Genomic DNA, 9,812 nt, shown 5'->3' with positions numbered 1-9,812 from the left:
GTTCTGTAGGCAGCAGCTTATTATTCTTAGGTGCTGTATCTGTCGTATATAAATACCCTATTCTATTTCATCATTGACTGCAGCATGCTAAGCTTCGTAATAAGAATATCTCTCCCTTCAGAAACTTTACTCCTAGGCCAGATTCTTGGCAGCAGCTTGGTAATATTAGGTGCTTTTTCTGCCAGTAAAAACTACTTCCTGTTCTTTCCACTGTAGCATGGCTCTTTAAAAATTGCTGGCCACTTTTGAATTTCAAATGGATGGGATAAGCAATCAATCAAGTAATTATTTCTTCATTTGAAGAGAATCCTACCATTCTTTTGCAACATCTTAAATACCAGAAATAAGAGTGGAGAATATCTGACTACAATTTCAGTAAAGTGTGCAACATCTTAAATACCTAAAATAAGAATGGAGAATATCTGAATACAATCTCAGTAAAGTGTGCAACATCTTAAATACCTAAAATAAGAATGGAGAATATCTGAATACAATCTCAGTAAAGTGTAAAAGCATGCATGGCCCTACTTACATGGGCAGCTCGAACAGCAAAAGGAAAAAAAGTTGAACAACACAAAGGGAAATGAAACCAACAATCGTTGGAAATACACATGGTGCATTGTCATCGACAGATTCAATTAAGAATTTGCAAGGATAATTGCATGTCCGTTTTTTTTCATATATATTAAGTCAGAAGCCAAGATTTGTCTACTGTGGTTTTATTGGCAGCAGCTTGCTGAATTTAGGTGCTGATCCTGCCACATGGTTTTACCAGAATGCTTATAAATATATCAAACATCACTAGTTATTGGCAGCAGCTTGCTAATCTTAGGTGCTGTCTCTGCCACGAGTTTTTACCAGAATGCTTATAAATATATCAAACATCACTAGTTATTGGCAGCAGCTTGCTAATCTTAGGTGCTGTCTCTGCCACGAGTTTTTACCAGCATGCTTGTAAATATATCAAACATCACTAGTTATAGGCAGCAGCTTGCTAATCTTAGGTGCTGATCCTGCCACATGGTTTTACCAGAATGCTTATAAATGTAAAAAAACCCACTAGTTATTGGCAGCAGCTTGCTAATCTTAGGTGCTGTCTCTGCCATTTAGCCTACTACTTGGTCTTCTGACTCTCATTGTATCTTTCCAATAACTTCAGTCAATTTTAAAGATAAAGAAAACAAACAAGATTCCAAATTTCTCACCTTTTCTCTCCGCTGGTCCTACAGGACTCGATTCTCTTCCACAGCAAATCTCTTGACACAAGATGTATTCTGAGAAAACAGAAAAGAAGAAAACTAAAGAACTTCCCTGAACAGAACGTCTTCACAGCTTGATTTTTATGCTTTCCCCGCCATTCGCTCAATTTTGATTTCAATCAAAAGCTAGGTTTCCAATGGGAGCACAATGCTTGTTGAAAACTATAAGGTCATAGGGTGGGTAGGATGAGCTCAAGAAAACCGATCCCTTCGTAAGAACGACAAGCTAAAGAAAATGGAATGGGGACAGATTTCTGAATGTTCGTGTCCTTTATTTCTCGCACAAAAGCATAGTTTCCCCAAGTTTTCATGTTCCTTTCCTTTTCAATCAGTATGCTTGGGAAGCAAAGAAGACAAGTAACCTAGCAATTCTCACCTTTTCTCTTGTATGGTCCTACATGACTCGACGCTCTTCCAGAATACATCTCTTCAAACAGGATGTACTCTAAGAGAAGATAGAAAACCGGAGAGAATTACTGTACCTCCACAAAAAAGACGTTTTGACACCTTAGTTTCTATGCTTTAAGTTTCACTCTAGGTGCACAATTAAAAGCTGTCTCCATGAATTTCAATGCATGTGGAAAAATACAAGGTCATAATGGAGGTAAGAAATGCTCAAGAATGTGGAATGCTTACGGATGTCAGAATGTGTGTTACTTTTTCATTTACAATAGCAGCGGGATGCATTTCCTGCATGACCGTCAGTCTTTTGAAACGTTTCTAATTATAACACCGACTTCCCATCCAACCTTTACTTCCCTTTTGGACATTAAATCAAAAACGAACCTGTCTGGTCCATTAGAGACGCCTCTCTTTGGGTACTCCAGTGTCGGTCCTTTGCCAGGATGGTGGTGGGAGGGAAGGAGTGCTGAACATCCTCGCTCGGAAGAAGAATTCATACATAGGCATCACGATACTGGTCTTAGCTGCTGTTTCTAAAAATGGCTAAGCCCTGGCCTATAGAGATTCAATCAATCTTCATCTTTTTTAGGGTTCTGTAGGCAGCAGCTTATTATTCTTAGGTGCTGTATCTGTCGTATATAAATACCCTATTCTATTTCATCATTGACTGCAGCATGCTAAGCTTCGTAATAAGAATATCTCTCCCTTCAGAAACTTTACTCCTAGGCCAGATTCTTGGCAGCAGCTTGGTAATATTAGGTGCTTTTTCTGCCAGTAAAAACTACTTCCTGTTCTTTCCACTGTAGCATGGCTCTTTAAAAATTGCTGGCCACTTTTGAATTTCAAATGGATGGGATAAGCAGTCAATCAAGTAATTATTTCTTCATTTGAAGAGAATCCTACCATTCTTTTGCAACATCTTAAATACCAGAAATAAGAGTGGAGAATATCTGACTACAATTTCAGTAAAGTGTGCAACATCTTAAATACCTAAAATAAGAATGGAGAATATCTGAATACAATCTCAGTAAAGTGTAAAAGCATGCATGGCCCTACTTACATGGGCAGTTCGAACAGCAAAAGGAAAAAAAGTTGAACAACACAAAGGGAAATGAAACCAACAATCGTTGGAAATACATATGGTGCATTGTCATCGACAGATTCAATTAAGAATTTGCAAGGATAATTGCATGTCCGTTTTTTTCTTCATATATATTAAGTCAGAAGCCAAGATTCGTCTACTGTGGTTTTATAGGCAGCAGCTTGCTGAATTTAGGTGCTGATCCTGCCACATGGTTTTACCAGAATGCTTATAAATATATCAAACATCACTAGTTATTGGCAGCAGCTTGCTAATCTTAGGTGCTGTCTCTGCCACGAGTTTTTACCAGCATGCTTGTAAATATATCAAACATCACTAGTTATAGGCAGCAGCTTGCTAATCTTAGGTGCTGATCCTGCCACATGGTTTTACCAGAATGCTTATAAATGTAAAAAAACCCACTAGTTATTGGCAGCAGCTTGCTAATCTTAGGTGCTGTCTCTGCCACGAGTTTTTACCAGCATGCTTGTAAATATATCAAACATCACTAGTTATTGGCAGCAGCTTGCTAATCTTAGGTGCTGTCTCTGCCACGAGTTTTTACCAGCATGCTTGTAAATATATCAAACATCACTAGTTATAGGCAGCAGCTTGCTAATCTTAGGTGCTGATCCTGCCACATGGTTTTACCAGAATGCTTATAAATGTAAAAAAACCCACTAGTTATTGGCAGCAGCTTGCTAATCTTAGGTGCTGTCTCTGCCATTTAGCCTACTACTTGGTCTTCTGACTCTCATTGTATCTTTCCAATAACTTCAGTCAATTTTAAAGATAAAGAAAACAAACAAGATTCCAAATTTCTCACCTTTTCTCTCCGCTGGTCCTACAGGACTCGATTCTCTTCCACAGCAAATCTCTTGACACAAGATGTATTCTGAGAAAACAGAAAAGAAGAAAACTAAAGAACTTCCCTGAACAGAACGTCTTCACAGCTTGATTTTTATGCTTTCCCCGCCATTCGCTCAATTTTGATTTCAATCAAAAGCTAGGTTTCCAATGGGAGCACAATGCTTGTTGAAAACTATAAGGTCATAGGGTGGGTAGGATGAGCTCAAGAAAACCGATCCCTTCGTAAGAACGACAAGCTAAAGAAAATGGAATGGGGACAGATTTCTGAATGTTCGTGTCCTTTATTTCTCGCACAAAAGCATAGTTTCCCCAAGTTTTCATGTTCCTTTCCTTTTCAATCAGTATGCTTGGGAAGCAAAGAAGACAAGTAACCTAGCAATTCTCACCTTTTCTCTTGTATGGTCCTACATGACTCGACGCTCTTCCAGAATACATCTCTTCAAACAGGATGTACTCTAAGAGAAGATAGAAAACCGGAGAGAATTACTGTACCTCCACAAAAAAGACGTTTTGACACCTTAGTTTCTATGCTTTAAGTTTCACTCTAGGTGCACAATTAAAAGCTGTCTCCATGAATTTCAATGCATGTGGAAAAATACAAGGTCATAATGGAGGTAAGAAATGCTCAAGAATGTGGAATGCTTACGGATGTCAGAATGTGTGTTACTTTTTCATTTACAATAGCAGCGGGATGCATTTCCTGCATGACCGTCAGTCTTTTGAAACGTTTCTAATTATAACACCGACTTCCCATCCAACCTTTACTTCCCTTTTGGACATTAAATCAAAAACGAACCTGTCTGGTCCATTAGAGACGCCTCTCTTTGGGTACTCCAGTGTCGGTCCTTTGCCAGGATGGTGGTGGGAGGGAAGGAGTGCTGAACATCCTCGCTCGGAAGAAGAATTCATACATAGGCATCACGATACTGGTCTTAGCTGCTGTTTCTAAAAATGGCTAAGCCCTGGCCTATAGAGATTCAATCAATCTTCATCTTTTTTAGGGTTCTGTAGGCAGCAGCTTATTATTCTTAGGTGCTGTATCTGTCGTATATAAATACCCTATTCTATTTCATCATTGACTGCAGCATGCTAAGCTTCGTAATAAGAATATCTCTCCCTTCAGAAACTTTACTCCTAGGCCAGATTCTTGGCAGCAGCTTGGTAATATTAGGTGCTTTTTCTGCCAGTAAAAACTACTTCCTGTTCTTTCCACTGTAGCATGGCTCTTTAAAAATTGCTGGCCACTTTTGAATTTCAAATGGATGGGATAAGCAGTCAATCAAGTAATTATTTCTTCATTTGAAGAGAATCCTACCATTCTTTTGCAACATCTTAAATACCAGAAATAAGAGTGGAGAATATCTGACTACAATTTCAGTAAAGTGTGCAACATCTTAAATACCTAAAATAAGAATGGAGAATATCTGAATACAATCTCAGTAAAGTGTAAAAGCATGCATGGCCCTACTTACATGGGCAGTTCGAACAGCAAAAGGAAAAAAAGTTGAACAACACAAAGGGAAATGAAACCAACAATCGTTGGGAATACACATGGTGCATTGTCATCGACAGATTCAATTAAGAATTTGCAAGGATAATTGCCTGTCCGTTTTTTTTTCATATATATTAAGTCAGAAGCCAAGATTCGTCTACTGTGGTTTTATAGGCAGCAGCTTGCTGAATTTAGGTGCTGATCCTGCCACATGGTTTTACCAGAATGCTTATAAATATATCAAACATCACTAGTTATTGGCAGCAGCTTGCTAATCTTAGGTGCTGTCTCTGCCACGAGTTTTTACCAGAATGCTTATAAATATATCAAACATCACTAGTTATTGGCAGCAGCTTGCTAATCTTAGGTGCTGTCTCTGCCACGAGTTTTTACCAGCATGCTTGTAAATATATCAAACATCACTAGTTATTGGCAGCAGCTTGCTAATCTTAGGTGCTGTCTCTGCCACGAGTTTTTACCAGCATGCTTGTAAATATATCAAACATCACTAGTTATAGGCAGCAGCTTGCTAATCTTAGGTGCTGATCCTGCCACATGGTTTTACCAGAATGCTTATAAATGTAAAAAAACCCACTAGTTATTGGCAGCAGCTTGCTAATCTTAGGTGCTGTCTCTGCCATTTAGCCTACTACTTGGTCTTCTGACTCTCATTGTATCTTTCCAATAACTTCAGTCAATTTTAAAGATAAAGAAAACAAACAAGATTCCAAATTTCTCACCTTTTCTCTCCGCTGGTCCTACAGGACTCGATTCTCTTCCACAGCAAATCTCTTGACACAAGATGTATTCTGAGAAAACAGAAAAGAAGAAAACTAAAGAACTTCCCTGAACAGAACGTCTTCACAGCTTGATTTTTATGCTTTCCCCGCCATTCGCTCAATTTTGATTTCAATCAAAAGCTAGGTTTCCAATGGGAGCACAATGCTTGTTGAAAACTATAAGGTCATAGGGTGGGTAGGATGAGCTCAAGAAAACCGATCCCTTCGTAAGAACGACAAGCTAAAGAAAATGGAATGGGGACAGATTTCTGAATGTTCGTGTCCTTTATTTCTCGCACAAAAGCATAGTTTCCCCAAGTTTTCATGTTCCTTTCCTTTTCAATCAGTATGCTTGGGAAGCAAAGAAGACAAGTAACCTAGCAATTCTCACCTTTTCTCTTGTATGGTCCTACATGACTCGACGCTCTTCCAGAATACATCTCTTCAAACAGGATGTACTCTAAGAGAAGATAGAAAACCGGAGAGAATTACTGTACCTCCACAAAAAAGACGTTTTGACACCTTAGTTTCTATGCTTTAAGTTTCACTCTAGGTGCACAATTAAAAGCTGTCTCCATGAATTTCAATGCATGTGGAAAAATACAAGGTCATAATGGAGGTAAGAAATGCTCAAGAATGTGGAATGCTTACGGATGTCAGAATGTGTGTTACTTTTTCATTTACAATAGCAGCGGGATGCATTTCCTGCATGACCGTCAGTCTTTTGAAACGTTTCTAATTATAACACCGACTTCCCATCCAACCTTTACTTCCCTTTTGGACATTAAATCAAAAACGAACCTGTCTGGTCCATTAGAGACGCCTCTCTTTGGGTACTCCAGTGTCGGTCCTTTGCCAGGATGGTGGTGGGAGGGAAGGAGTGCTGAACATCCTCGCTCGGAAGAAGAATTCATACATAGGCATCACGATACTGGTCTTAGCTGCTGTTTCTAAAAATGGCTAAGCCCTGGCCTATAGAGATTCAATCAATCTTCATCTTTTTTAGGGTTCTGTAGGCAGCAGCTTATTATTCTTAGGTGCTGTATCTGTCGTATATAAATACCCTATTCTATTTCATCATTGACTGCAGCATGCTAAGCTTCGTAATAAGAATATCTCTCCCTTCAGAAACTTTACTCCTAGGCCAGATTCTTGGCAGCAGCTTGGTAATATTAGGTGCTTTTTCTGCCAGTAAAAACTACTTCCTGTTCTTTCCACTTTAGCATGGATTTTTAAAAATTGCTGGCCACTTTTGAATTTCAAATGGATGGGATAAGCAATCAATCAAGTAATTATTTCTTCATTTGAAGAGAATCCTACCATTCTTTTGCAACATCTTAAATACCAGAAATAAGAGTGGAGAATATCTGACTACAATTTCAGTAAAGTGTGCAACATCTTAAATACCTAAAATAAGAGTGGAGAATATCTGAATACAATCTCAGTAAAGTGTAAAAGCATGCATGGCCCTACTTACATGGGCAGCTCGAACAGCAAAAGGAAAAAAAGTTGAACAACACAAAGGGAAATGAAACCAACAATCGTTGGAAATACATATGGTGCATTGTCATCGACAGATTCAATTAAGAATTTGCAAGGATAATTGCATGTCCGGGTTTTTTTCATATATATTAAGTCAGAAGCCAAGATTCGTCTACTGTGGTTTTATAGGCAGCAGCTTGCTGAATTTAGGTGCTGATCCTGCCACGAGTTTTTACCAGAATGCTTATAAATATATCAAACATCACTAGTTATTGGCAGCAGCTTGCTAATCTTAGGTGCTGTCTCTGCCACGAGTTTTTACCAGAATGCTTATAAATATATCAAACATCACTAGTTATAGGCAGCAGCTTGCTAATCTTAGGTGCTGATCCTGCCACATGGTTTTACCAGAATGCTTATAAATGTAAAAAAAACCCACTAGTTATTGGCAGCAGCTTGCTAATCTTAGGTGCTGTCTCTGCCATTTAGCCTACTACTTGGTCTTCTGACACTCATTATATCTTTCCAATAACTTCAGTCAATTTTAAAGATAAAGAAAACAAACAAGATTCCAAATTTCTCACCTTTTCTCTCCGCTGGTCCTACAGGACTCGATTCTCTTCCACAGCAAATCTCTTGACACAAGATGTATTCTGAGAAAACAGAAAAGAAGAAAACTAAAGAACTTCCCTGAACAGAACGTCTTCACAGCTTGATTTTTATGCTTTCCCCGCCATTCGCTCAATTTTGATTTCAATCAAAAGCTAGGTTTCCAATGGGAGCAAAATGCTTGTTGAAAACTATAAGGTCATAGGGTGGGTAGGATGAGCTCAAGAAAACAGATCCCTTCGTAAGAACGACAAGCAAAAGAAAATGGAATGGGGACAGATTTCTGAATATTTGTGTCCTTTATTTCTCGCACAAAAGCAGTTGCCCCAAGTTTTCAGGTACCTTTCCTTTTCAATCAGTATGCTTGGGAAGCAAAGAAGACAAGTAACCTAGCAATTCTCACCTTTTCTCTTGTATGGTCCTACATGACTCGACGCTCTTCCAGAATACATCTCTTCAAACAGGATGTACTCTAAGAGAAGATAGAAAACCGGAGAGAATTACTGTACCTCCACAAAAAAGACGTTTTGACACCTTAGTTTCTATGCTTTAAGTTTCACTCTAGGTGCACAATTAAAAGCTGTCTCCATGAATTTCAATGCATGTGGAAAAATACAAGGTCATAATGGAGGTAAGAAATGCTCAAGAATGTGGAATGCTTACGGATGTCAGAATGTGTGTTACTTTTTCATTTACAATAGCAGCGGGATGCATTTCCTGCATGACCGTCAGTCTTTTGAAACGTTTCTAATTATAACACCGACTTCCCATCCAACCTTTACTTCCCTTTTGGACATTAAATCAAAAACGAACCTGTCTGGTCCATTAGAGACGCCTCTCTTTGGGTACTCCAGTGTCGGTCCTTTGCCAGGATGGTGGTGGGAGGGAAGGAGTGCTGAACATCCTCGCTCGGAAGAAGAATTCATACATAGGCATCACGATACTGGTCTTAGCTGCTGTTTCTAAAAATGGCTAAGCCCTGGCCTATAGAGATTCAATCAATCTTCATCTTTTTTAGGGTTCTGTAGGCAGCAGCTTATTATTCTTAGGTGCTGTATCTGTCGTATATAAATACCCTATTCTATTTCATCATTGACTGCAGCATGCTAAGCTTCGTAATAAGAATATCTCTCCCTTCAGAAACTTTACTCCTAGGCCAGATTCTTGGCAGCAGCTTGGTAATATTAGGTGCTTTTTCTGCCAGTAAAAACTACTTCCTGTTCTTTCCACTGTAGCATGGCTCTTTAAAAATTGCTGGCCACTTTTGAATTTCAAATGGATGGGATAAGCAGTCAATCAAGTAATTATTTCTTCATTTGAAGAGAATCCTACCATTCTTTTGCAACATCTTAAATACCAGAAATAAGAGTGGAGAATATCTGACTACAATTTCAGTAAAGTGTGCAACATCTTAAATACCTAAAATAAGAATGGAGAATATCTGAATACAATCTCAGTAAAGTGTAAAAGCATGCATGGCCCTACTGTTCCTTTCCTTTTCAATCAGTATGCTTGGGAAGCAAAGAAGACAAGTAACCTAGCAATTCTCACCTTTTCTCTTGTATGGTCCTACATGACTCGACGCTCTTCCAGAATACATCTCTTCAAACAGGATGTACTCTAAGAGAAGATAGAAAACCGGAGAGAATTACTGTACCTCCACAAAAAAGACGTTTTGACACCTTAGTTTCTATGCTTTAAGTTTCACTCTAGGTGCACAATTAAAAGCTGTCTCCATGAATTTCAATGCATGTGGAAAAATACAAGGTCATAATGGAGGTAAGAAATGCTCAAGAATGTGGAATGCTTACGAGGTGCTGTCTCTGCCACGAGTTTTT

The 9,812-nt window shown here is 38.7% G+C and overlaps 2 protein-coding genes across 4 annotated transcripts; both read right to left on the bottom strand.

Annotated features, from left to right (window-relative positions):
- Positions 1 to 1,712: 1,712 nt before the first annotated feature.
- Positions 1,713 to 4,893, bottom strand: LOC118479088. Its single transcript, XM_035973732.1, has 4 exons — positions 4,409 to 4,893; positions 3,999 to 4,067; positions 3,569 to 3,637; positions 1,713 to 2,136 (listed from the first exon to the last, which is right to left on the bottom strand). Exons 1-4 carry the CDS (start codon positions 4,419 to 4,421, stop codon positions 1,961 to 1,963), a joined length of 327 nt encoding a protein of 108 aa, XP_035829625.1. The 5' UTR covers positions 4,422 to 4,893; the 3' UTR covers positions 1,713 to 1,960.
- A 1,458-nt stretch (positions 4,894 to 6,351) lies between these two features.
- Positions 6,352 to 9,272, bottom strand: LOC106014061. Of its 3 annotated transcripts, none has more exons than XM_013091094.1 (4): positions 8,788 to 9,272; positions 8,378 to 8,446; positions 7,950 to 8,018; positions 6,352 to 6,779 (listed from the first exon to the last, which is right to left on the bottom strand). In XM_013091094.1, exons 1-4 carry the CDS (start codon positions 8,798 to 8,800, stop codon positions 6,697 to 6,699), a joined length of 234 nt encoding a protein of 77 aa, XP_012946548.1. In that variant the 5' UTR covers positions 8,801 to 9,272; the 3' UTR covers positions 6,352 to 6,696. The 3 variants fall into 3 exon arrangements, with proteins under 3 accessions (XP_012946548.1, XP_012946545.1, XP_012946546.1); XM_013091091.1 differs by having other exon boundaries at positions 6,352 to 6,775; XM_013091092.1 differs by having other exon boundaries at positions 6,352 to 6,766.
- Between the last annotated feature and the right edge of the window lie 540 nt (positions 9,273 to 9,812).

This window comes from Aplysia californica, unplaced genomic scaffold (assembly GCF_000002075.1).
Source record: "Aplysia californica isolate F4 #8 unplaced genomic scaffold, AplCal3.0 scaffold02084, whole genome shotgun sequence".
Classification (NCBI taxonomy): Eukaryota; Metazoa; Mollusca; class Gastropoda; order Aplysiida; family Aplysiidae; genus Aplysia; species Aplysia californica.
This window is presented reverse-complemented; position numbering and strand designations above follow the sequence as displayed.